General features: G+C 39.6%; 1 protein-coding gene across 2 annotated transcripts; it reads right to left on the reverse strand.

Moving 5' to 3' along the window:
• Positions 1 to 923: 923 nt before the first annotated feature.
• Positions 924 to 27,976, reverse strand: SPATS1 (spermatogenesis associated serine rich 1). Of its 2 annotated transcripts, none has more exons than XM_020993905.2 (8): positions 27,865 to 27,976; positions 26,926 to 27,337; positions 22,331 to 22,478; positions 15,224 to 15,408; positions 13,499 to 13,654; positions 7,409 to 7,529; positions 4,141 to 4,203; positions 924 to 1,157 (listed from the first exon to the last, which is right to left on the reverse strand). In XM_020993905.2, the coding sequence occupies exons 2-8, from the start codon at positions 26,927 to 26,929 to the stop codon at positions 1,004 to 1,006; spliced, it is 831 nt and encodes a 276-aa protein (XP_020849564.1). In that variant the 5' UTR covers positions 26,930 to 27,337; positions 27,865 to 27,976; the 3' UTR covers positions 924 to 1,003. The 2 variants fall into 2 exon arrangements, with proteins under 2 accessions (XP_020849564.1, XP_020849562.1); XM_020993903.2 differs by having other exon boundaries at positions 26,894 to 27,337.
• Between the last annotated feature and the right edge of the window lie 24 nt (positions 27,977 to 28,000).

Genomic DNA, 28,000 nt, shown 5'->3' on the forward strand with positions numbered 1-28,000 from the left:
GCCTGAAGGATACAAATATGAAAAATGAAACAGTCCCTACTCTGAAGCAGCATAGACTACTCTGAACTCTGAGCAGACTACAACTATAGAACTGAACTATCTCTGTGTAATTGATTTGGTTGATTTGACTGATAGCAGTACCCCTGATCAATTGACCCTTAGATAATTTTTATTGTACTTCAGCTTTTGACTTCCAAATTGGCTAACTCATCAACTCGGCTCACTGCCTAGTTCACCACCTACTTCTGGTTTCTCACTCAAGTCCAAAAAAGTAGTGCTGCCTGACTATTAAAATCCTAGCACAGAAAAATGGATGAGAGAGAGAGAGAGAGAGAGAGAGAGAGACAGAGACAGAGAGACAGACAGAGAGAGAGAGAGAGAGAGAGAGAGACAGAGAGACAGAGACAGAGAGAGAGAGAGAGAGAGAGAGAGAGAGAGAGAGAGAGAGAGAGAGAGAGAGGTAGATGTGGACTGGCTCTGTCTCAAATACTGTGCTCCTCTAGAAGATACCACACATCCCTGATACCTCTAGCGCCCTCCCTTTGTCCACCATCGATTCTCCTCTTGGCAAACCAGGCAAGAGAAAATGAAATTGACAGAACAAAGAAAAATATATAATAATGTCTACAATAATATAAATAAAAACAACACCAAAATGTGGCTGAGCTCTGATTCCTTGTAATAACCAGTCTCCAAAACTGGTTATTAAAAATACTTCCCTCCTCTTGGCAAAGAGGTAGGGGACTTTGGAATGGGGCAGATGATCAGTTGTGGTGGAGTGGAAAGGGATGGGGAGAGGGAGGAAAAGGAGAGAATGAATGATAAATGACTGTGGAGTAGAAACCAAAGATTATCAAAAATAATAATTTTTTAAAAATAAAATTCATCTTATTAAAAAAAAAAAAGACAACCTGGCTATAACAAACAAGGAACAAGAGCATAGTCTGCCATTTTATTTACATAACCTCCCAACACGCTTTATCCTTACGGGGTCCAATGCTTCTCAAATTGTTACCACTTTTAAAGGTTTGGCCGGTGCCACAGGAGGGAACAGCCAAACCAGCAGGGGAACTGCTGGCTTCCAATCATCCAGTTCTTTGACTTCCATTATTTCATTCATTTGTTGCTTTTTCTTCTCCCTCTCAGAAAAAGGCAAGCTGCGGGAAGAACAGGTCACATGTATGACAGCACAATTTACCTGTACAACTACAGGGAGGCATCATGATGACAGGGAAAGAACCCCGGAAATCAGAAGACTTGCGTCTGAGTCCCAGCTTTGCTACTTACTGGTGATTGTGACTCTGAGCAAGTCATTTTCACCTCTTAGAACCTCAGTTTCCACACCTATGAAATAGGGCTAATAATACTTCGGACTACAGGCCGGTTGCTGATTAGTACAAATGATCAACCCCCTAAAGTGGTCACATGTATTTGAATTCACACTATTGGAGCAGGGCTGGCTGCTACTGCTTGGATCCTGTTTGAATAGCTACCCTCACCATCCCATACAAACAGTTTCATGGAGTCAGCTTCTAGATCTCAACTCTGCTCCTTATCAGACCCAGCCATTTATTATACTTCTGTGTACACTTCACATTCTGCACCACCACCACCACCACCCCCAGTAAAATGTAAGTACTCAGAGGGCAAGGACTGGGGGTTTTTTCCCCCACAGCTTTACGTGCCCAGTGACTAGTACATGGCCTTGCATACCATGCTTGCTTAATGAATATTGAATAGATGAATCTCAAATCTGTAAGCCCCCACATCACCATATTTCCAGACTTCCTGCCAGTCACTTCTTCTTGGGTGTCATGCTAGCACCTCAACCTTAAAAAAAGAGACCTGTGTCTTAAAAATTGACCCATTTTTCCCTCCCTCCATTTCTACCTCCTTTCCCCCCCAAAAAAAAATCTCCTCTTCTTGTTTTTTCCAATTTTTTATGCCAGAAATCTACATTTAGGAATATCTCATTAAGTCAACACTCCTTTGATTGAAGCAGTTCTGAATTCACTTAACTGTACAATCATCTAAATTGTATTTTTCATAGAATCACCATAAAAGAATGTAAAAAAAAAAAAAGCAGCTAGGTGGTGTGGTGGATAGAGCACCACCCCTGGAGTCAGAAGGACTTGAGTTCAAATGTGACCTCAGGCACTTACTAGCTGTGTGACCCTGGGCAAGTCACTTAACCCCAACTACTGAGGGGAAAAAAAAAAGTCAGCTCTTTGAGGGCAGGGACTATTTCCTTTTTTTACCTCTGTACCTTCAGCATATGCCTCACATATAACATACAATTGATAAATGTTTGATAAATTGAATTGAGTCTTCATCCTCAGTATCCAACCTCTCTCTGAAAGCACCAAGCCAGAATTTCCAACTTCTGTAAATCCCCACACGTACATTACACAAGAATTCCTACTCCACATGTCCAAAACTGAACTTAGCAGCATCTTGCCCACCATCCCCTATCCTCTCATAGGATCTGAGTTCTAATCTCAGTTCTAAAGAACACTGACCTTAGAGTCAGAGGATCACATCCCAACTCTGCCATCTGTGTGACCTTCAGCAAGTCATTAAATGTCTCTGGGCCTTAGTTTCCTCATCTGTCTAATGGGGGAGTGGTTAGATTAAATAACCCTTAAGGTCCTTTCCATCTCTAGAACTATGATGCTGTGTAATAATGTAATCCATGCAATAATAATAGTAACAGCTATTATTTATATAGCACTTTATTAAAGCTTGCAAAGCACTTTACAAATAGTATCTCATTTGATGCTCACAACTACCCTGGGAGATAAGTGCTATTATGATCCCCACTTTACAGACGAAGAAACTGAGGCAGGCAGTGGTTAAGAGACTCGTCTAAAGTCACACAGCTAATAATTGTCTAAGAAGGCAGGAGTTGAACTCAGGTCTTCCTGACTCTAGGTTCAGCAATTTATCCATTGTGTCACCTGTCTTTAAAAATACTACTTCTCCTGAATTTTATATTTTAATTGAAGACACTCTAGTGACCTAGAATCAAAACCTCTGAAGCATCTTTGACTGTGCTTTCTCTCAAGGCAGTGTAGTGCAGTGGAAAGAATATTATGTTTGGAGTTGGATTCCTGCCACCTTGTCATTGTTTTTCAGTCATGTCTGACTCTTTTCTTGGCAAAACTACTGATGTGGTTTATTATTCCTTCTCCATCTCATTTTACAGTTGAGGAAACTGAGGCAAATGGGGTGAAGTGAGTTGTCCAGGGTCACACAGCTAGTAAGTTTCTGTGGCCAGATTTGTACTCAGTCCTGACTCCAAGGCTAGCATTCTGTCCACTGGGCCACCTACCTGCTGTCACAGCTGTCACCTTGTGGGACCTCGAGAAAACTGCAACCTTTCTGGGCCTTGGTTTCCTCAATTATGCTTGGACTAGATGACCTTTACAATCCTTCCCAGCTTTAAATCTATGATCCTAATTGATAAAGTGTTATAATGTAGTCTTATCATCTTTAAAATTAATTTTTAATCTACCAAACTACTTCTCATCACTAAGATTCAGTCATTTGGAAAAGGATCATTCCCAAAGTTTAACTGAAGATTTAGCAGGTGAATGTGGAAATAATGATATAGCCTCATTAATAATATTATGTCTTACCCAACCAAAGGTTGATGAATCACAGGAGCATTAATTATGAGCTGGGGGCAGCCAGGTGGCACAGTGTAAAGAGCACTGGCCCTGGAGTCAGGAGGACCTGAGTTCAAATCTGACCTCAGACACATAACACTCACTAGCTGTGTGACTTTGGGCAAGTCACTTAACCCTGATGCCTCACCAAAAAAAAAAGTAAAAAAAAAATAATAATAATAATAAATTATGATCTGAAAGAGACCTTACAGATCATTTGGTCCATCCCCCTTATTTTACAAATGAGAAAATTGAATCTTTGAGAAGTGAAATGACTTACTTAAGGTCGCACAGAATGGAAGAACTAGAATTTTTTTAAAAACATCATCTAACTTAAAATTTAACTCTCCTCTCATTATACCCCTCTGCCTTCTCAACAAAGACTGAAAAAATAAAAATTCATTGGGCAGATTCTGGGCATGCATCCTCATCTACCTACATAAATAATATAAAATAATGTAACAATACTCACTGATATTCTTTTGGCAGAGGTTCCAGAGGAATAAATGTATCTACTTTCTTTACATATGGAACTCTGAAAACAATGAAAGGCAACCATAAAATTAGCAAAGATTGGCACTGCACCCAGATCAACATTTGTTTTCACTGAAATAGAAATTCCTTTTATTCTGTTATAGGTGTTACTTTGTTGCATTTTTATAAATATAACCCAGGGTTCCAGCCTGGTACATTTACATAAGACAATCTTGATGGAGAGACTGATTATTTGGTGCTCAGTGTTTCTTGAGGGGCTTAAGAGAAAAGAGATTTCTTCTTGCCTCTAGCGCACAGGGTGGTTCTAGGCTGTCTTCAAGGAGGGAGACTTTGGGAAGAAGGAGATATGTAGAGGAGCCTGGATCTCATTATGTCCCTGATTTCTAGCTTACTAGACTGGAAATTGCTGGGAATTTCCCCTTGGATGAAGTAAAGTATTCTCTGTCTCCCTCCCTCCCCCCCCACACATATCTTACTCCTCATTCACTCTACATTGGTATATTGTAATCTCTATAACTTCTCTTATTTCTGTTTGCAGTTTACTTCAATAAATAGGTTTGTTCACTATTCACTATTTGTGATGGTCTTCCTGTAACTACCATTTGGTATAAAGACAGTCAAGCCTTTGTACAGTCCTCTCCCTATTAAGGAATAGCAACCAGAAAATTAACTTAAATCTAAATCAATTCCCCCTAGACTAACAATATTTAAGGGAGCAAAAAGGTATAATTCTAGTCTGATATCCCGACTTTGAGGAGAGCAGAACTGGTCAGCCTCAATGCTCCATTCTCCTGCTCCCCTTCAGGCAGGAATCAAAATTTCCCTTGGAGAAGGGTGACAGAAATTCCAGAGATATCTCTTTACACTTCCCTGCAAACTGCATTTAGTCAAACCCGTACAGATATACACATAACCTACCTGGGCAAACACACACACACACACACACACACACACACACACACACACACACACACACACCCCTTACATAAACATCTTGAAATCATATATAAATAAAAACAAAATTTAAACAAAGCCTAATGGAAAGAACAATGACCACATATGGAACATTATACTAAATATCTGGTTTTATATGTGTTGGTTAGTTTTGCCAAACTAGTTTATTTCCCCTTTGGAATTCTTTGTTATAAGAAATGACTGGGAATGGGGGTGGGGGTGGCAGGGAGGAGTATATTCAGAAACATAGGTAATATAAAGCCGAAAGCTATCAATGAAAAAAAAATTTTAAAGACACACAGTGCCACACTTTTCCATGTTCTTCAAATTTTTATAATTAATTCTCAATTTTTTGTCACCTGTGATTAGTTGGATCTCTTTACTCCAATGGATTTGGGCTCAAGCTAGAGCTCATGTTATTTGTAACAGAAATCAAAGTCCAATAGTCTGAGTCTGTCTACAAATTTAAGGGACTTGGGGGGACGGGGAGGAGAGAAGAGACAGAGGTTGACCATGGGAACAAAATAAAGTCAAAGTCAAAATCTTTTTGATGGAATTTTTTTTTAATCTCTTTTGGTCTCCTTGCCTCAAATCTCTGGCCCCTCCAGCCCATTCTCCACTCAGCTGTCAAATTGAGCATAATAAAATGAAGGTCTGACTTCAATGAACTAATAATAAACTCCAGTGGCTCCCTGTACCCCTCAGGGTGAAATATAAAATCTGTTTGTCATTCAAAGACCTTCCTGCCCTGGGCCCTACCTATCTTTCTAGTCTTCTTACACCCTGCCTCCAGGTAGTCTCGGATCCAGTAACACTGGCCTGCTTGCTATTCCTTGGACAAGACATTCAAACTCCCATCAAGATATTAAGAGACACCCTGTTTTCCAGAGCTAAGAGCCAGCAAGCAAGCTGAGCCCTGGGTCTGGCATAACAGCAATCCTTTTCGCTAGCCCTCTGGATTATCTCTGCCACAGCAAAATCCCAGAATTGTTTCTGGTCATGAAGCCCTGCTATGAATCAAACTTGTCACACTGTTGCTGTTACTCCACGTTGTCAGGGCTACAACTCACTGTGCAACCATTAATATAAGTATTGAGATCTCCTCACACTATGCATAATTAATTTATAATTACTTTATAATTTTTTCACCTGCGATTAGCTGGATCTCTTTACTACAATGGATTTGAGTTCCCCACCAGGCGTGGGGCTCCAGCATATGTGTCCTTGCTTGGGGTTTCCTTGGCAATGATACTGGATTGGTTTGTCATTTCCTTCCCCAGCTCATTTTATAAATGAGGAAACTGAGGCAAACAGGGTTAAGTGACTTGCCCAGGGTCACACAGTAAATACCTGAGGGCACATTTGAACTCAAGTCCTCTTGACTCCAGGCTCAATGCACTGTGCACTGCATCACCTTGCTCCCCTGGCTTCCTTCAAGTCCCAGCTAAAGTCTCACCTTCTATAAGTGTTTCCCGGTTTCTCTTAAAGCTAGTGCCCCGCCTTTTTTGATCAGCTCCCATGTATCCTGTCTATACCTTGTTTGTACATAGCTGTTTGCATGTTATCTCCCCTCATTAGACCATGAGAGATCTTTGAGAGTAGGGACTGTCCTTTACCTATCTTTGTATTCCCAGCACTAAGTCTGGCACATAGTAAGGTCTTAATAAATGCTTACTGACTGAAGTTTTGATGAGATTACTCCCTCTCTTAGCAGTTTTGTATTGATACCAATACAAATCATTCCCCTATTCATAAAGGGCCCCTAGATTCCTCTTGCTTCTAGGATCAAATACAAACTCCAATGATTGGCTTTTAAAAAGGCCTCTATTCTGGCTCTATTTCACACACTCAGTGTTGCCACCAAAGATGCCTATTGATCATTACCAACACACAAAATCCAGTCTCCTACCTCAGTGATTTTGCATAGTCTTTTCCTCCAAGCCTGGAATGCACTCCCTCCTCCTTTTAGCTTCCTTCAAAGCCCAGCTCCGGTGCCCTTTCCTACATGAAGCCTACGTTGATAGCCACCACCACCCCCAGTTGCTAGTGTCCTCCCCTGGAATTTACACTTTGTACATATTTTGTATTTAATTTTCTATTTACATGTTGTTTTGCACTAACAGACTAAACTTCTAGAGGGCGGAGCTATTCATTTTTTTGTCTATATAAAGCCAGCTACTATCACCATCACCCCCACACGTATCTAGCACATAGCTGACACAAAAAAGGCTTGTTGACAAGAATAAAAAAAAGTAACCAAATAAACCAAGCGCTAAAGTACTAAGACTCACCTTGAAAAATTCACGGGTGGTACAGTGGCTCCATGTTTATAAAAGTCTGGACATTGCTCAGGACGGAAATATGTCTTGTCCCCTGGCATCAGTTCTGGGAGTCCATTCCTGAGATCAAGGTCTATTAGTAATGTGCCCCAAATAAAATTACATAAAGGTTAGAGATAGGCCACTGGTCAGCTCAGAGAAATTGAATGCAAACTGAAAATGCAAAAACTGATATTTTTCTGCCAGAAACAATAAAAATATATGAAGGTCATTGCTTCTCCCTTTCTTCTCTTCAAATGTCTTTTTAAGCAGGTAAATTTTTTAATGAGGATTCATCAACAAAAAATAGTGCAAAATATGCTTAGGTGTGCGTGCTTCCAAGGATAGGGGGAAGACAAAAAGACATGTCATAGGTTTTTCCCTCAAAGGGCTTACAATCTTAGTGGAGAAATTAATTTATTCATGTATTCAAGTAACACTTATTAAGCAATGCACTGTAATGAGAAATGGAACATATGTTTAGAATGATATATGACACAAAGTAACATGTCACAAACTTCCAAGAGATATTATACTCAGAATAAATATTAACTAATAAATATTTGCCAAATGTCAAATTATTAAATAATAAATATTTGTCAAATGAATGAATGAGTGTGAATACTGCTAGATGAATGGTCAGAAAAGTTACAGACTGTATCATAAGATCAGACATGTTGGAGCTAGCTCAAACCTGCCTGAGGAAGCTGATTGTTAAATTTTCAGTGTGAAATCAACTTCAGAAATCAACTAATGATAGAAATCAAGGCTTGCTGTATTATTTTGTGAATTGCCTAGGCTTAAGAAAGTGATAGGAGAAAACACTAATAATGCAACTAAACATAAAGTATGTCATAGGTACTCCCCCCACCCTGAAAAGCTAATTGTTAAACATTTACCGGCACACCCTGCATGGAGCTGGAAGGAACCTCAGACACCAATTAATCCAACCCCCCTTTATTTTACAGATGAAGAGACTGGGGCCCAGAGGGGCTAAATGTCTTGGCCAAAGTCATACAGGGAATAAGTGGCACAATTAGGATTTAAACTAATGTCCTCTGACTCCGACATCAAGTGCCTTCTCCACTGTACACATTGCTTCCCTAATGGTGGAACTGGAAGGAACCTTTGAGATTATCTACTTCAACCCCTTCATTTTGCAGATGAAGAAGCAAGCCCCAAGAGCTCAACTATGTGACCCAAAGACTGAGGTGTTTCTTTAAAAAAATATTTTTTCGTATTCTACATCACCTACATATCCTTCCCTCCTCTTCCCAGAAACTTATCCCTTATACCAATTGATACAAAAGCAGAAAAAAAAAAAGAAAAAGTTTGGCAAAGCTAACCAATACATCAACTGAGTCTAGCATGATATGCAGCATATGCTCTGCACCTCTGCTGAGGAGGAGGGGAGGTGTTTTCTCATGTCTTCTATAAGACTAAGTGTGGTTATTAAATTTGTCTTTCAAAAAAAATTTATCACCATTTTGTTTTTACATTATCTTTACTTCCCATTATGTTTCCCCACCCTCCTAGCTTCAACAGAGGAGATATGTGGTTCTCTTCGAGGAGAGGCCCCTAAGGGAAGAAAAAGACTCGGAACAAGTCAACATTTAGAAGACCTGGCACCTCTATCACGTCCCTAGCTTACTACACTAGAGACCCTGGGGAATTTCTCCTTGAGTAAGATCTAGGATTCTCTCAGTTGAGCTGAGATACCTCTCTCTGAGTAGAAAGCTCATTCGCTCTTTGTGTTATCTGTTACATTCTCATCTGTACCTTCTCTGATATCTGTTTGCTATCAGCTTATATATTGTGAGTTTATTTGCTATTCACTACTTGTGGTCTTTGTGTGAGTCATTTGGTGACAAGAGGAGTCAAACCTTGGCTATATTGCTTGAGACACTCCTTCCATGTTAAGGGATAGCCATCAGGAGCGCAGCTTGAACCTAAAAGTTATTTCCCCTAGCCTAACAATACTTAGGGAGGGCAGAGAGTTATAATTCTAGCCTGGTCCCCTTTCAGTGAGGAAAGCCCAATGGCCAGCCTCTGGCACAATTTCTTGTTTCTCTCACCTGGAATCAAAATCTCCCTTGGAGGAGGGTAGGGGTAGGATGCTCTATTCATGCCTCCCTAGGAGCCATACCTAGACAGACCTATATGAACACACATAATCAACATGGGCAACACACACACACACACACACACACACACCCCCTACGTATGTTAACAATTGATTATACATTATACACATAATATAAAATTATTATATATTATATAGCAATTAATAATTCGTTTCGAACCCTGTCTCCTTTAGGCATAGGCTTTTAACGTGGAGTCAATGAATTTGTCTTTCCAATATTTTGATAACTGAATTTCAATGCAATTGGTTTCCTTTGTTATTCTATGTTATTTTATTTTTTGTATTTAAAAACATTATTCTGAGAAAAGGTCTGTGTGTTCTACCCTAGGTTAAAAGCATCCATAAAAAAAAAAGTTAAGAACCTTTTCCCTAAGATGGTGTTATCACTTCTAAGATAAGCAGTAAAAAAATAAAACAATCTAATATAATGAAAATGCTAATGTCATGATGACAGGGCGGTCCAGTTTGATACCAGGAAACCAAAGCACAGATGGAATCAATGCAAAGCTATGCCTACAGGGCTCCAAGTTGGTTAAGCCCACCTACAGCCTCCCCGATGAGCTATCTTTCCTTAATTAGTGCCCCAAATCCACCAACTAAATTTCTTTACAACTTTTTCTTCCAATATTTCAAGTTCCCTTTTAAGCTAGCCTTTGATTGTATTAGAGAGTGCCTCTAGAAAAAGCTAACCTCCCCTGCATATTCTGTGGCTTCTGTCTATTGATCAATTGTGAGCTTCTGTTTACCACAGGGATAGACTCTTATACATGTAAAGTAAATTCTAAAAAACAACTAAAATCTCTTTTAAGAGGAATAAAGAATACTAAGGACAGCTCCACTCCATACTTAACCCTTTGTTGCTACCAGGCAGAAAAAGCATTATACTCCCCAAGATAAATGGTCAAAAAAGTTCAACAGTTCATTCACAAAAGAATTGAAAAGTGTAATAATATGGGCAGTACCTGTGACCTAGCGGATAGACCACTAGGAAGATTCTTCTTCCTAAGTTCAAATCCAACCTCAATACACTTATTATCTGTATGACCATGGGCAAGTCATTTAAGCCTGATTGCCTCAGTTTCCTCATATGCAAAAGTAAGCTATAGAAAGAAATGACAAACCACTCCATTATCTTTACCAACATAACCCCAAATAGGGCCATAAAGAGTTGGACTCAACTGAACAACAGTTAATTCAGGCTTAGGACTGTGGAAAGGAAAAAGCAATTTTAATGCCTTGTAGCTAGTAGAACATAAGCGAAGTAGAAATACTTTTCTTTGGACTTCAGTAAGGTTTTCTATTAATACCCAACAAAAAAGCACACATATGTGATGATTTCAATGCCATATTACCATATTATAAAACTCAGAGGTAAGTAAAAATATGTCTCTACATATGTGCTGTGATTTCTAAGCTGAAAGTCATCCATATTGAGCCTGATTTTCTCCTTCCTTCATGTAAAAGGGTAATGTTCCAGTAGACCGCCAACATGTCTATAACAGAATTTATCTTCTCCCCAACGATCTACTCTTGCTCCCATCTTCCATACTCCTGTTATAATACAGCTATTATCGAGTTCACCCAGTCTCAAAATCTCAGGGTCATCCCCACCCTAATGCGATCAATTCACCAAGTCTTACCAGTTCTACCTCTGTAAATCTCTTGCATATATCCTCTCTTTTATTGCCTTTTTTTGTTTGTTCTACTCTTTTTTAGCTAGGCAATGGGGTTAAGTGACTTGCCCAAGGTCACACAGCTAGTAAGTGCTAAGTGTCTGAGGCCACATTTGAACTCAGGTTCTCCTGATTCCAGGGCTGGTGCTCTATCCACTATGCCACCTAGCTGCCCCTGCTTCTTTTTTTAATAGATGTAATCTTGTAGCTAACATCTTAGTGCTTTTATGGTCTGCAAAGTATTTAACAAATTTTATCTCATTTTATCCTCATAATAATCTTGGGAGGTAAGTGCTATTATCAGCTATATTTTACAGTTGAGGAAACTGAGGCAAACATAGATTAAGTGACTTACCAGGGTCACATAGCTAGGAAATATATGAGGTTAGATTTGAACTCAGGTCTTTTTTTTTTTTAACCCAAGTCTACTGTTGTATCCATGGCCCCTCCTACCCTCCTCTACTTTTATCAGTACAGGTAAGGAATTTCCTGTAAAGCAGATTGTTATCTTCAGTGTAATTTATGGTATCAGAAAATTTCCTGGTTCACTAAGAGGTTAACCAAAGTAACAGAGCTGTAAGAGTCGGTCAGAACTCTGAGGTCAGCTCCACTAGTCCATGTTGCCTCTCCTTCCCTGTCCAATTCCTAGTGTCCCCACTGTAATTCAGGTCATTGTCCTTTCCCTAGACAACTGAAGTAACCTCCTAACTGGTCATCCTGCCACTAGTTTCCCTTCCTGGTCCTATCCATTTCAAACTTGGCTGCTAGATTAATCTCTACGCACAACAGCTCTCACCATGTTCCTCCCTACAAGCTCCCTATTGCCTACCAAACTCCATGTTGGCAGTCAAGGCCCTCCACAAATTGGCCCCACCCTACTTTTCCAGCATTATCTTCTGTGTACATAGTTGTTTTCGTATTATCTTCCCCCCATTAGACTATGAGCTCCTTGAGAGTAGGAACCATCCTTTGCCTTTGTTTGTATCTCAAGCACTTAGCATAGCATCTGGCAAAAAGGAGGTGCTTAATAAATGCTTTTTGAGTAATGGATTACTAACCTTCATGCAGTTCCAGAAAACCTGACCTGGGCTAATCACCATTTGTCATGCCTTTGCTCATACCATACCATCTCTGCCCTTTAAAATTCTCCCCATCTTTCAAGGCCCAGGCCTTCATCACATTTTATTTGTACTTCTTTTAAGCATTTATGACATTCTATTTTATATTATATAAATTTACATATATTATATAAATATATATTATAAATATATATATTTATATTATATTTTATATTATACTGATTTGTATACATAGCTTACCTTCTCTACTAGACTATAAATTCCTTGAGGTCAGGAGTTCCGTCTTATGTTTATGTCTCTCTTGGCATCTAGCATAGTCCTTTGTACATACTAGAAGTTTTATTAAATTAAAGTGGTTTGATATTTATACTTTTTTAATGAGGGGAGGTGGGAAGGAGGAAAAATATATTTTTTCTTCATTAAAAACTAAAATTCCATTGAGAAATAATTGAATTGCATTGATCTGCAATGCCTTCGTATATGAAACAGCATAGGGCTGGGAAGTAACATAGTTAACTTTTAGCACATAGAAAGTTCAGTACATCAAGGATTTAAGATTTCATCCACATTGATACTCATCCCACTGACACAGATTGCAACCCTCCTATTACTCAGTAGACAGTCTTCAAGAGTTATTATGCCCCAGAATGCACCCCTCACCCCCTCACCCCCTGGTCAACCTGGTGATGGACCTACCCAGACTTAGCTATGCTTGCCATGGTATGACAGACACACAGCCCAACATCACTCAGTCCACCTGAGAAAGCAAGTGAAGCATAGTGGAAAGAGCCCTAGCCTTGGACTAGCATTCAGGAAGACCCTAGTTCTAATCCTGCCTCAGACACTTACTAATTATATGGCCCTAGACAATTCCATAAACCTCTTTCAGCTGTGGCTTCCTTGTCTGTCAAATGAAGATAAAGATAAAGAGCACCTATCTCACAGGAATGTTGTGAGGATCAAATGAGATAGAATATGTAAAAATGCCTTGAAAACCTGAAAGCTGTTATTATTATCAACACGCCTATACTGAAAGCCTTTCCAATTTGGTTGAACTTGCCAAAGCTTAATGTTGTCTTCCAGGATCTTCCTTCAAACTTACAAGGAAGTCTTCATTGGAGGAAGGTGCTGAAGAACTGAGAAGAATGGGTGTGGGGGGAGGTATTACCATATTTTTTTCTCCCAAAGCATTTGTCCAATGTTATCTCTGTTGAACATCTCTGGTAAGCACGAAAGACTCCATTGAAATAACACTTTTTCCCCTTATGATAGGTATGAAGATGCCCATGTCTTGGATAAAAACTCCATTCTGCATCCTTTTGATCTTTGGAAAGACATAAGAAAATCCAGCTATAAGTAGTGCTTATGATATCATTCAATAATAAAAGAAAAAATTTAAGAACTTTACTTCAATGGGCATTCTTAAATGTTCTCAGTAGCTTATACAGCTCTAGCAAGAAAGGTGATTACTTTTTTTGTCCTTCAGCCAAATCCTTATAAGCTTTGAGGCACGGGAAGGGGGTGGGATTTGTTTTTGTTTTTGCTACTGTAAATAACTGTGATGTAAAGACAAAACATCTTTTAAAAGAAAGAGAGAAAGAAAGAGGTCAAGAGAAAGGAAGGAAGGGAGAGAGAGAGAGAGAGGGAGGGAGAAAGAGAGAGAAGAAAAATGGAAAGCCAAAAAAAAAGCCTTTTTATTTTTCCTTCTTACTTCAAACCAGCTACATGTCATGAAGGGTTGCTCTGGAGTGGAAAAGGAAGCTGGGAATTCATCCTATACCAAGAGTTCTTTACCTGGGGCCACAGACACACCCCCTCCCCCAAGCAGTCCGTGGATAGGTTTCAGGAGGTCCATGAACTAGGATATGGAAATATAACATTTTTACTGTAGTTATATTGTAAGTATTTATATGTTATATTTATAATATCAATCCGGGAGGGGAAGACCCTCAAAGTTTCTGGCCAGAATTGAAAATAATTGCTATTAGGGCATCTTCAGTCTTAATTCCTGCCTAGCCCTTAGTCATTGAAAGGGTATTAAGTCAGACAAACTGAGGCCTGGAAAAGACCTTAATTTAGAAAGGCCAAGGTCATGTACAGCATCCAGAGCCATCTACAGACTCTGGAGGAAAGAATGAGGCTAACAATTCTACCTCACTTAAATCCAATTCATTCAGAAGTCAAGACATCGTTCTTGTGACATCATTGGTCCTTGAGAAAAAAGGATGAATAACAACATTTATAACATTTATATTCGTATAATATTATTAAAATGTTTGTTCTATGTTTTATATATAAATACATAAATGTATTGTTATATTAGATTTCCATATTTATATGTAAGTATATTTGGCATATTGACATATAAATACATGAATGTTTATATAAGTATATAGATTTGCATAATATATTGATATAAATTTGTATATTATATGCTGATGTAGAATTTTATTTGTGCATGGATATTATACAAATCAATGTTTTGTATATTATATTGCATATAATATATACATTCATATTTAAATATCATGCTTATATAATGTATAAATTATTTATTTCATCATAATTAGTTTTCTTTGTAATCCTATGTATTTTATTTTATAATTTTAAAAGCATTCTTCTGGCTTTAGCACAGGGGTCCATGACACACACAAAAAAGGTTAACAGCCAACTGCTGCTCCAATAGCTACTCATCGACATTTTTGTTTTGTCTTGTTTGGGGTTTTTATTTGGGGTTGGGGTTTTATTTTGTTTTTTTGGAGAGGGGGTGGAAGGGGAGAATGTCAGTCAGGCCACATATCCCACACAACAACTCTCCTGACCACAGCCTCTCCCAGAGCCTACTCCTGCCAGGCACCTTCAGGGCACAGGCCCAGTCTTTGACTTCACTCACCAAGCAGAATGATTTCCTCTGGATATTCATTCTCTCTCACTTTTGTTACCAGAGCATCATCAATGGCTTGCTTGGAAGGTGATGGGCAGGGCTGCAGCTCGTCATCCCCAGGAGGATGATTACAACAGGAGCAGAAAGGGTTCTGATCTGATTTTGTGCTGGGACTGATCCGGAGGCAGTGAGCTCTAATGGGAAATAAACTGGAGCTAATTAATTCATTCCATACTTAAGTGCCCATCCCTATGACTGGAGTAAGGCCAAACTCTACCACTTAGTAACTCACAGTTATACAATAATAATTACTCACATTTCTATAGCACTTCAAGGTTTATAAGGTGCTTCTCTTTCCCCAACACAACAACTCTTGGGAAAGCACTTTGTAAATATAACTATATAAATGTATATAATATAATATTATTCTAATAATATAATAAATACAAATCACATATAAATTTACATGAAAGTAATAAATATACATTATATCAATTTATATAATATAATAAATATAAATACTATGCAAATTTATATAATGTAATAAATATGTCATATAAATTATATGAAATTACAATATAATGAATATAAATATTTAAATTTGTACCACATACATTATAATATAATATAAATATTATATGCTTTTATACAACAATATAAATTTACATATTACATAAACCTGTATCATTCAATCAAGTTCTGTTTGTGTATAAATGTTATATAATTAAATACAATTATGCATGAATATTATACAATTACATAATATGCAATATTGTCCAGAACCCTTGCTAGGTTATCTTTGGATCAGTTGTTTAACCTCTCTCATCTTCAGTTTCCCCAAAATGGAGTTTTTGAAAAATGCTAGCACCATCTAACTCACAGGGTCTATTCTGAGGATTACATTAGGCAATGCATACAAAATTAGCAAAATTAGCTTTTAAAAAATGGGCTATTTTCATTCATTTCATCAAGTATCTAATGAGTGTCTATATGTACTGTCAGTTATTTCAACCTTCTCTAGCCTCCTTCTCTCTCCTAGGATGCTACCACTGCCCTGGGGCAGTCTCTTATCACCTCTCACCTGGACTACTGCAATATGAGATTACTTGGTCTACCTGTCTCATCTCTCCCCACTCCAGTCCATCCTCTACTTGGTTATCAAATTGATTTTTCTCTAGAGACTCTCTCTTTCTCTGTCTCTCTGTCTGATTGTCTGTTCTGTCTCTCTCTGACTCTCTCTCTGTCTCTCTCTCTCCTCCTCCCTCCATCCTCTCTCTCTTCCTCCCTATCTGTCTCTCTCTCTGTCTCTCTCTGTTTCTCTGTCTCTCTGTCTGTCTCTCTGTCTCTCTCTATCCCCTTCCCTCCATCCTCCCTCTCTCTTCCTCCCTATCTGTCTCTGTCTCTCTCTCTCTGTCTCTGTCTCCCCCTACCTCCCTCCTCTCTTTATCTGTCTCTTTCTCTGTCTCTGTCTGCCTCTCTCTCTCTCTCTCTCCCTCTCTCTCTCTCTCTCTCTCTCTCTCTCTCTCTCTCTCTCTCTCTCTCTCTCTCTCTCTCTCTCAGTTTCCTCATGTGTGAAATGAATGTGTTGAACTAATTGATCGCTAAATGTCCTCCTACCTATAAATCCCATCATCCTTTTATTATCACAGCATGTACTTTGGCAGACAGGAAATAAGGCAGCTGAGCAGGTGTGACTAAATCCAGAACTAACACAGATTATTACACTGTTTGGCTAAAACCTTGGTCAATATTATCTTCCCATTTTAAGAAAATTAGAAGGAATGCATAAACTTCTAACTTGCCTAACTTTTAAACATCGTGATTCTTTTACCAAAGAACAAGCCTCCTTTATTCAATTCTAGCCTTTCCAAAAGAGGAGAGCCATAACTTGGGTGAGGCAGTCACGGCTGTGCCCAGGACACTAATAATAAGAATAAGAATAATAACTATGTGCTAAGAACTATGTCCAGTCCTTTATAAATACCATCTCATTTGATCCTCCCAATGACCCTGGGAGGTAGGTGCTATTATCATCTCTATTTCACAGTTGAGGAAACTAAGGCAAACAGATATTAAGTGTTAAAATTAAGCCCAGGGTCACACAGCTAATGTCTGAAGGCAGGCTTGATCTCCAGTCTTCATGACTCCAGGCCCAGTGTTCTATCTGCTTGCAACATCTAGCTGCCCAATTTAAAAAGCACAAAAATATATTATATCTAGAAGCACCATTGTAATTTCCTTTTCCCTCATCAAATGATTTTATTTGAATCACTGTTTATTGTTTTTTACATTATCAATCACAAAATTAATTTCAGGTTGGGTTTCCTATTGGCTCTCCCAAAAGAATCTCCCTATGGAAGTGTCCGTGAGTATTTCTCTAATGAAAAAGAGTACTTATTTGCAGATGTCACTATTTTAGCTATTTAACTCAGTTTCCATATGTGAGCTAGCTTGGTTTAGTAGTTAAAGACAGTTAGCTCTAACTCTTCCCCAAATAACTCTCTGGAAAGAACTTTTCAAATAAATATTTCCCTTTAATAGGAAGCACTTTATTTGGCAATATCAAAACCATCCAGGCGGAAACTGTCACAGTAACTATTGGTTTGGCTTTCTCTGATTCTTCCAGCTGGAAATGGTCTCATCTTCATCTCATTTCCTAATATTTTGCTCTCTCCTCATGAAATTATCATATTCTATGTATAATAATTATCTGTCTACATGGCTTATCATTGCCTTCCACTAGATTAAATTCTACTTAGCTTTGTGTTGTGCCTCCATCCCTACCCAATTTAGGATGCTTTAGCACAATTTAGGGAGTATTACTAACCATTAATAAAAATCTGTTGAATTAGCTAATGTTTGAATAAATGAATGTTCAAGCTAGAGGAAACCTTAGAAATCACTTGGTCCAACTGCCTCATTTTATACTTGAGAAAGATCAGTAAGATGACTTGACTTGCCCAAGGTCACATGGCCATTGGAAGAGCTAACATGTCAACTCCATTCTCTTCAATAATAATTTAATCATTTCAATTCAATTTGAATAATAATTTATTAATAAGAGCTAGCATTTATATAGCACTTTAAGGTTTGCAAAGTACTTTACTATGGTAACTGATTTGATCCTCAAAACAACCTAGCAAGGTAGGTGGGTATTATTTTATAGATGAGAAAACTGAGGTTAAATGGCTTGCCCAGGATCATACAGCCAGTAAGATTCTGCAGCAGGATGTGAACTCAGGTTTTCTTTTTTCTTTTTTTTTCTGCCAAAATAAGGTTTTATTTTGAAAAGCACTTAAAAGACACTGAGGAATGAGACATCAGGCTTCACATCAGGTTTCAAAATTCACATTCTCTCCACCCAGAGTTAGTTGCCTTTGCTAGGCTTTAGATTCAGGTTTTCTTGACTACAAGTCCAGTATTCTATCCACTGTATCACCTAGCTGACTCCACATTCAACGTGTGAGGCATTATGCTCAGCATTAGGCATCACTAAATGACAGATGATGTAGATCCCACGAGAGCTGAAAGGCAGGCAAGCTATGGGCGCACTGGAAGAGAGTTCAGGGCTGTGCTGGCATGGATGATTCTACCCTACCTCTGGACCCATCCCATCTCCACAGATATAAGATTAGCCTCAGGATGACCCCACCCCGCCCCCATCTCCATGGACATGAGTAGCATCAGGATACTTAATCTTATTGTAGTTTTTGAGAGTTAGAATGTGGGAAGATGATCTAAGCCCTGAGTATTTGTGAAGAAATTTCAAGTCCTGTAGAGTGTCCTTATGGAAGCTGGGGATTAAGAAGGGCAAAGAACACCCACCAAGTATAGACTCTTGAAGCTTTGTCCTTGTGCATGTGGCTGGCATTCTAGGATAGTGTCAGGGTCTTTCTCAAAAAGTACTAACCAATTAGTCTTGAGGCAAAGAGAGAAAGTGAGAAAGGTTAAGTTCAAAGGAGAGCATGAATTAGTGCGGAGATGGAATAGGAGAGTGAATCCCTGTTTTTCAGTACTTCAGGTTCAAATTCCTCAATGGTTCTTGGATGGTCAGAGACAGTGCTAGAGCTGGCAGAGGTCAGTATGTTCCCGTGAGCCTTCAAGACCAAAGAGAGTGACCAAAGAGAGTTTGTGCTTTGGGTCTCAGAGCCAATCCCCATGGGAGGGACCTCAGCATTTTCTTTTTTCTTTTTTTCCTTTTTTTGGCTAGGCAATGGGGTCAAGTGACTTGATCAGGGTCACACAGCTAGTTAAGTGTCAAATATCTGAGGCTGGATTTGAACTCAGGTCCTCCTGACTTCAGGGCCGGTGCTCTATCCACTGCACCACCTAGCTGCCCCAGACCTCAGCCTTGGACAGATTTGATATCTGAGAGGATGCATTCTGAGCCATGTAGTTTCCGGAGGAAACAGAATGCTCAGGGAAAACCCAGGTGATCCAGAGCTTGGGGAGTACTTGAGAGTAATGTTTGTCAGACCCCTGGCCATCAGTAATACATTCCACCTTCAGTATTCTCCAAAGCCATTATTTCCTCCCTCGTTTCACTTTCCTCCCATTCCCACATCTTGATCCTAGTCAGGGATGTGCTAGTAAACGTTTAACAACCGGCTCTCCAAAACCATACCACAACACACTGATAAAATTTATTCTGCATTATTAACAATGTCTCCATCACTGTCTTAGGTCTACCAGGGGCTGGGAACCTGTGGCCTTGAGGCCACATGTGGACTGCTAGGTCCTTGGGTGCCGCCTTTTAACTGACTCCAAGTTTTACAGAACAAATCCTTTTATTGAGGGGATTTGTTCTGAGAAGTTTAGATTCAAATTAAAAATCTCAAAGTGCTACAGAAATAGTCTAGACTCTAGACAATCAACAAAAAATCAATCAGGCATTGATTTGTAAATTTGTTAATTTCTGAGGTGTAAAATGCTCATGATGAAAATTCACCAATTGCCTCTCAGTTCACTCACCCTGCACCCAGATCACCCTTACCCTTATTACTCCACCTATTGCTACCACTCCAGCTCCACGGATAGAAGAGTAGCATCAGTAGGCATACCCCGATTCTAGCTTTTGAGAGCTGGAGTGAGTATGGAAAGTTGGTCCAACCTGTGACACTGCTCCTTCTCCTCCTACCTCTGCCTTCTTTTCTGACTCTCTTACTAGCTTCTCTTCTTCCTCTTTCCCACTAATTTTGGCTTTTCTTCAAGCTCCTTTCCTGGTCCTCTTCTCTCTATGTTCTGTCTTCTCAAGGGCTCCTCTACTCTCATGGCTTCAACTACATGTAGATAGTTTAAATATATTTGATAAATATATTAAATATTAAAATACCTTCCATTTCCTCACCTCTAAAATAGGAAACATAATGCTTATGCTAGGTTAGGCCTGCGCAACATCCAGCCTGTGGGCCACTTGCAGCCTGCCAAAGGATTTCGGGCAGGCCATGAAAAATGTAGAGGATGTAAAAGATACTAAAGCTGTAATGAGTGTTTTGCCCATGCCCCACTTAACCCACCCTCCACTAGTCACTATGGTGCCCAACATGTAACTTGGTGGGTGGGTTACCACTGCGCACCCTCTCCAGTTTGTACATGACCCATGGCAACCAATCATCATCAATCTGTCTCTAGTCTGAAAGGATCGAGAGTCATATCTTTTCGCTGTGTTTTTGGTTGTAACTGGCGTTGAACAGGAACAAAGTGAGTGCAGCAAAGTAATTTTTTTTGTAACATGATTTCATGATAAATAAAAATCTTAAATTAAAGGTGTAATTAATTGACATCAGTTGAAGTTTCCCTTTTTAAAATATGGTTTATTTGCAAAATAGTTTAATCATTAATCATACCTTTACTTAGAAAGTGAACTGCTAAAAACCTATCTGTGGCCTGAAGAAGTTTAGCCTCTTTTAATTTTGGCCCCTCCCTACTGCCAAGTTGTGCAGGTCTGTGCTAGGTGTTGCGGTGGATAGAGTGCCAGGCCTGGAGTAAAGAAGACCTGAGTTCAAATGCGGCCTCAGACACTTCCTAGCTATGTGACCCTGGGCAAGTCACTTCACCCTGTTCGCCTCAGTTTCCTCATCTGTAAAGTGAGCTGGAGAAGGAAATGGCAAATCACTCTTTGCCAAAAATAATCCCAAATGGGGTCACACAGAGTCAGACATGACTAAAACAACTGAACAACAACAATGCTTATGCTACCTAGCTCACAGGGATGTGAGCTCTGTAAAGGTGCTCTGTAAATCTCAAAGTGCTATAGAAACAGGTTATGACTATGTAAAGGTAGGGGTGTGCTGCAGCCAATTTCAGCTGAACCAACTGTAATTTTCAGTGTGAGGATTTATATCACAGAAATTGGCAAACACTGCAAATCAAGGTTTGATTTTTTTGTTGTCATTGATTGTCTTAAGAAAGTGATGGGGAAAATGTTAATAATGCATATTAAACTGAAAAGTGTGTAGCGGATACATTTTTTCCCAAGAGCTAGTTGTTAAACATTTACCAGCCCACCCATGTATAAATATGAGCTGTTAAAGCTATTAGGTCTATCAGGTTAAAATGGTTAATAAATCTTTATCAGACTTAAGAAAACAAAGGGGAAATGTTAATAATGCATATTAAACTTAAAAGTGTGTAGTGGGTACATTTTTTTCCAAGAGCCAGTTGTTAAACATTTACCAGCCTACCCTTGTATAAATATGAGCTGTTTAAGCTATTAGCTCTGTTAGGTTAAAATGGTTACTAGATCTTTATTAGACTCAAAAAAGCCTTGGGGAAAATGTTAATAATGCACATTAAACTTAAAAGTATGCAATAGTACATTTCCCCCCCCAAGAGCCAGTTGTTAAACATTTACCAGCTCACCCATGTATGAATATGAGTTGTGTAGGCTATTCACTCTATTAAGCTAAAATGGGTTATAGATCTTTATCAGACTTAAGAAAGTGATGGGAGAAATGTTAATAATCATATTAAACTTAAAAGTGTGTAGTGGGTTCATTTTATTTTCTAAGAGCTGGTTGTTAAACATTTACCAGCCCACCCTTGTATGAATATGAGTTGGTAGGCTATTCGCTCTATTAGGCTTAACTGGTTCATAGATCTCTATCAGACTCTTACCCAGTAGAAGCATCTCTTTTGAGGTGATACTGAAGACAGTGGGCACAAGCATCACATTCAGCAGCAGACAAAGGAAGAGGAAGTGGATTGACATCTATTGCACTAGGGCCATGTTCCTCAGGCCCCGGACTGCCATCGCTGTTAGCACCTGCCACAACATAGTTCTAATCCTTTAATTACATTTTCAAAAATAGCATTCTGTTTGGTATTTGAAGCTCGACTAACATGTGAAGGGCCAAGATCTAATTACAAAATCTATCTTGCCTTTTCTTTTTTTTTCTTTTCATTGAACCACTTCTCAAAAGAGCAGCCTTCACCACCTCTGGATAGCATGATAGATGGAGTGCTGAGATTTCAGAGTCGGGAAGACCTGAGTTCAAATCCTGACTTAGTAGGTATGTGACTTTGAGCAAGTCACTTAGCATCTGTCTCAGCTTCCTCATCCATAAGATGGGGATAATGATAGCACTGACCTCATAAAATAGTTGCAAGATTCAAATATATACATATATACATATGTATATATATGTTTATGTATATACACATTTATTGTTGTTCAGTTGTTTCAATCATGTTTCACTCTCTGTGACTCCCATTTGGGGTTTTCTTGACAAAGATTAACTAGAGTATTTTGCCATTTCCTTCTCCAACTCATTTTATAGAGGAGGAAACTGAGGCAAGCAGAGTGAAGTGATTTGCCCAGAGTCACACAGCCAGTAAGTGTCTGAAGTTGGATTTGAACTCAGGTCTTCCTGACTCCAGGCCAGCTGCTTTATCCACTGCACCACCTACCTGCCCATGCATACATTTGCTTATTTATTTTTATATATATTTTATCTTCGTATATTATACATCATACCAATATATTAAAAATCATTATATATCTATATGACTCAGCAAACCTTAGAGCACTATATAAATGTTAGCTATTGTTACTATTATCACCACAGTCCTCACTTCTATTTCTTCATGACTCTTCCATTCCTCACCCCCCACCCCACCCATATCTATACTGAAGAGGCTCCCTCCAAGATTATAGACTTCCTCATGGGCAAATCCAAAGGCCTTTTCTCAGTCTTGAACCCTCCACTTTGATACTTATCTGTCTTCTTTTAAATTTTCTCCTTGACTTTTTCTTTCTTAAAAAAAAAAGTGTGCTTCTATCCTTTCCCCTCCCCCCCATAGAGCTCTCTCTTGTAACAAATACTTTCTTAACTTCTGTGACACTGCTCCTTCTCCTATCTCTCTGCCTTCTTTTCTGACTCTTTTACTAGCTTCTCTTCTTCCTCTTACCCACTAACTTTGATCTTTCTTTAGGCTCCTTCCAGGTCCTCTTCTGTCTATGTTCTGTCCTCTAGTGGGCTCATCCATTCTCGTGGTTCCTACTCTATAGAGATGGTTTAAATGTATGTAAGAAAAGGCTGTTCATGAGAGGCAGCATTGTGTACTGAGAATCAAAAAGTCCCCTTCCTCTGACACAGCTGTGTCAGAACAACTCACTTCACCTCTCAGTGCCCTGAGCAACTCTCTAAGGCTGTAAATTGTAGACACGGCACCATATACATCCACAGATGGAGTTTCCTTACTGGGTACCCCATATACCAATGAAATCACAGTTCTAGACCCCCCAAAAATGTTTCTAGTGGCTATGTAGTAGAAAGATGACTTTGAATCAGGTCCTTACTACTTGCTACCCATGTGAAGTCACATAGCATCTCTATGCCTCAGTTTCTTCCTCTGTCAAAATTTGACTTCCACTGTCTTTTCAGTTCTAAGTGACTACTACTCTATACCAACTCTAGACCTCTCTCCCAAACTTCAATACTAAATCCAAGATTCACATGGTAGCCTTTGTAAAATGGACTGATGGTGGGGAGGAAAGATGGAAGGGCTGAAAGCTGGTAGATCAGTTAGAAAGCTTCTGCAGTAGTACAATTGACAGGCAATGGGGTCTTCTTAGAATAATGACAATGGGCATGGAAATGAAAGAATAGAATCAAGATCGCAGAATTTAAAAATGAAAGGAACCATCAAGTCCACCCCATTTATTTGACAGATAAGGAAAATGAGACACAGACTAAGTGAATTGTCAAGGGTCACATAGCTATTTTCTGAGGCAGAAACTCAAGTCCAGTGCCCTATCCACTATGCTGTAATGCCTCCGAAGAGATGCTAGAAAAGATGAAACCTTGGAAGTGACGGGGCTGGGGGAGAGGTGAGAAAAATAAGGAATCAAGAATAATTCAAGGTTTTAATACTTAGAGACTTAGAAATGGATGCTATCATTGAAAGAATTAGGAAAGTCAAGAGTGGCAATTAATTGGGGAGGAGCAGAATGTGTGAAGAAAATAGCAAACTGCTCCAGTATCTTTGTCAAGAAAACCCCACAGACAGTGCAGTCCATCGGTCTTGAAGAGTTGGAAAGGAGTGAACAACAATAACAGGGGTGTGTAAGCAGGGAGCTTGGTTTTAGAGAGAATGCAGTTTAGTCAAAAGATGGAGAGGTGCAGGATGTAGCTGGAGATGTAAACAAGAAACAGATCAGGACGTGACATATAGATTTGGGATTCACTCCCCTCCACATAAAGAGGTTAAGCTATGACAGTAAATATAATTTCTGAGGGCTTGAGCAAAAAGAAAGAAGGCTGAAGCCTGAGCCTTGGCTATAGACATATTTAGGTATCCAATTCAACTTTTTCTTTTTGGAGACTAGGTCTTCCTATCTCACCCATGCTAGAAGTGCATCCCCCACTGTTATCATGGGCTTACGGGCCTGATCCTCTTGGGGGATTACCATACTGGTGCCAAACTTAGCAAGGTACTTAAATGTCTTAGCCTTGCTGCAACTCAGAATTCTTGAGCTCGAGAGATCCACCAGCTTCAGCCTTCCCCAAGTGGAAAGGATCATGCATATTCACCATCACATTTAGTTCAATTTCTTTTTAAAAAATTATTTTTAAATTATTTTAAAATTTTTTTAAAAAATTATTAAGCACTTTCTGGGTACAGAGAATGTACCAAAGATAACATATAGCTCTGTTCTCAAGGAACTTAACATCTAATGTGCAGAAGGACTATTGATGCTCTTGCTTCAATTTTCCCAACTAAGAAGAATGACATATCATACCTACCTCCTCCCCATCTCTCTTGGGCTGCTGCCAGAATGAATAAAGATACACCAAAGTGACTAGATCCTAACCTTTTCGCCCTAGATCTTGCAGAGCTGAGGCCAATAACTCAATTTTCCCTTTCCATTAATCAATAATAGAACATAAATGCTACCCTGGGGAGATTCACATCGATCAACTAATCAACTAGCATTTATTAAGTACCTACTAAATGTCAGTCACTGTTCTTCTAAGAATACCGACATTCCAGAAGTGAGTCTGTGTCCTCATTCCATTCCACCTTGCATTCCATTCCATTGATAAATGTTCACAGATAAATCAATACAAGGTAAGTAAATACACAGTGATGAAGGCAGATGGAAACACTGGAGGAAACAGGAAAGGCCTCCTGAAGAAGGAAGTCTTTGAGCTGAGCCTTAAATGGAGCTGGTGGTTTCCCAAGCAGAAGGTGACAACGGAGAGCATTACAGGAATGGGGAAGAGCCTAGGCAAAGACAGGAAGGAAAGAGATAGAATGTGAGCTACTGAGAATCGCAAATAGCACAGTTTTTCTGGATCAGAGTATAAGAGGGAGTGTAATGTGCAATCATCCTGGAAAGAAAGGCTACCTGCAGATTGTGAAGGATTTTAATGTCAAACAAAGGAGTTTTTGTTTTATGCCAGAGGTAGTATGGAGCCACCAAAGCTTCTTGAGCAGGAAAGTGACATGATTATGTGGTTGTTCAGTCATATCTGACTCTTCATGACCAGGTGTCATTCGCCAGTCCTATCCATGGGGATTTCTTAAGCAAAAGATATTGGAGTGGTTTGCCATTTCCTTATCCAGTGGGTTAAGGTAAATAGAGGGTAAGTGATTTGCCCAGGGTTACACAGCTAGTAAGTGTCTGAGGCTGGATTTGAATTCAGGTCTTCCTGACTGTAGGCCCAGCACTCTAACCACTAAGCCACCTACCTGCCTCCAAGGTCACACAACTAGTTAGTGTTTGAAGCTGGATTTGAACCCAGGACTTTTTGACTCCAGGCCCAGCGTTCTAGCTGCCCCAGGGATATGATTAGGCCTGCAGCCAAATATCCATTTGGCAGCCCTGTCAAGAATGGATTAGCAAGGAGAGAAGTCTCTCCATTGGAGCCCATTCCCCACCTGCTTAGGTCAGAGTTCCATCTGATAGGAGTACTAGGAGAGGTATAGCTGTCCTTATGCCTTCCTTCTCAAGAGGTTAGAGATGCACCCCCATACATTCCTTATTTCCCTTAATAAGCAGTTGTGGATCTACCATCAATGACCGAATCAATCAATAAATATTTATTAAGCGCCTACTAGGTTCCAGGCAATGTACCAAGTGCTGGAGTCCACATTTACCTATTGCTGACCTCTTCCCTAACACCCCTCATCCCCAACCAAGACCCCCCACATTCCCCTTCATAGTTTTCCTACCATTCTCCTTCGCCCCCTCCACAATGACTGACCCATTGGGCTCCATCACTTCATGGGGTCCGTGGAATCAAGGGACTTGGAGCCGCAGCTGGTAAAATATTCAGCCAGCCCAGTTTGAGGTTTGGAGTAAGGTGAAGACCCTGGGAAAGCAAGAGACTTCCACGTTTCCCCTCCTTCACGGAGCGAGGCAGCATTCTCTGGTCTCTAGGTTACGGGAAGTACTAACTGCATTGTCAATATTGAGGGGTGAGCGTGGAGCTTGGCAAGGAGACCAGGCTCCTTCCCAAAGTATTTTCTCCTTTCCACTTGTAGTAGAAGCTCCCTTTGTCCGAGTTGGAATTGACCCTTTTGTTTGTTTTTTTCCCCAGCCTTCCTCCGAATGTCCCCTTCACATTCTTCCAGATTTCTGTTCCCACTAGAGTGTGATACAGTTTGAGGACGCCGCTTAAGAGAAAGAGAAAGAAAAAGAAGAAGAAAAAAAAGTTTGTAGTCTGGGGCGATAGGATCTACTCAGAAAGAATTGGATTTTTCATCCGCAAAATAAGAATGAGAAAACTATTTGTACTACGGCCTGATTCACACTATCTGTCGGTCATTGCGAGGACAGCCGGCACTTTGTAACCCTAACGCTCTACTGGAGATTTTTTTCCCCATAATGTTACCATTTATTATTGCTCAATTAAATTCAGCAAACATTTAATGAGCACCTACTGTGTACAGAGTACTATGAGCTACATGCTGGGGATGCACAGACAAAAATGAAGCAGTCCCTGTTTATTCTGCAGCATCAAGTCAATTTTTAAAAGAAATCTATTAAGCACTTATTGTATGCCAGATACCATTAGGCACCTGGGGTACACACACACACACACACACACACACACACACACACACACACACACACACACAGTCTCTGCCCTCAAAGAGCTTACTACATTCTCCTGAGTGAATACATAGGGACTATAAAGTACCTGAGTATTATTAATAATAAAGGACAATAGAACTTCCAGGCTCTCCTCGTTGCTCTGAAGTGCCCATAAAGTACAAGTTGGCTATTAAGCCAGCTTAGAAATGACTCCCCCTGCCCACAGCAGTCCATGATAGTGA

This window comes from Phascolarctos cinereus, unplaced genomic scaffold (assembly GCF_003287225.1).
Source record: "Phascolarctos cinereus isolate Bilbo 61053 unplaced genomic scaffold, phaCin_HiC Scaffold_5;HRSCAF=322, whole genome shotgun sequence".
Classification (NCBI taxonomy): domain Eukaryota; kingdom Metazoa; phylum Chordata; class Mammalia; order Diprotodontia; family Phascolarctidae; genus Phascolarctos; species Phascolarctos cinereus.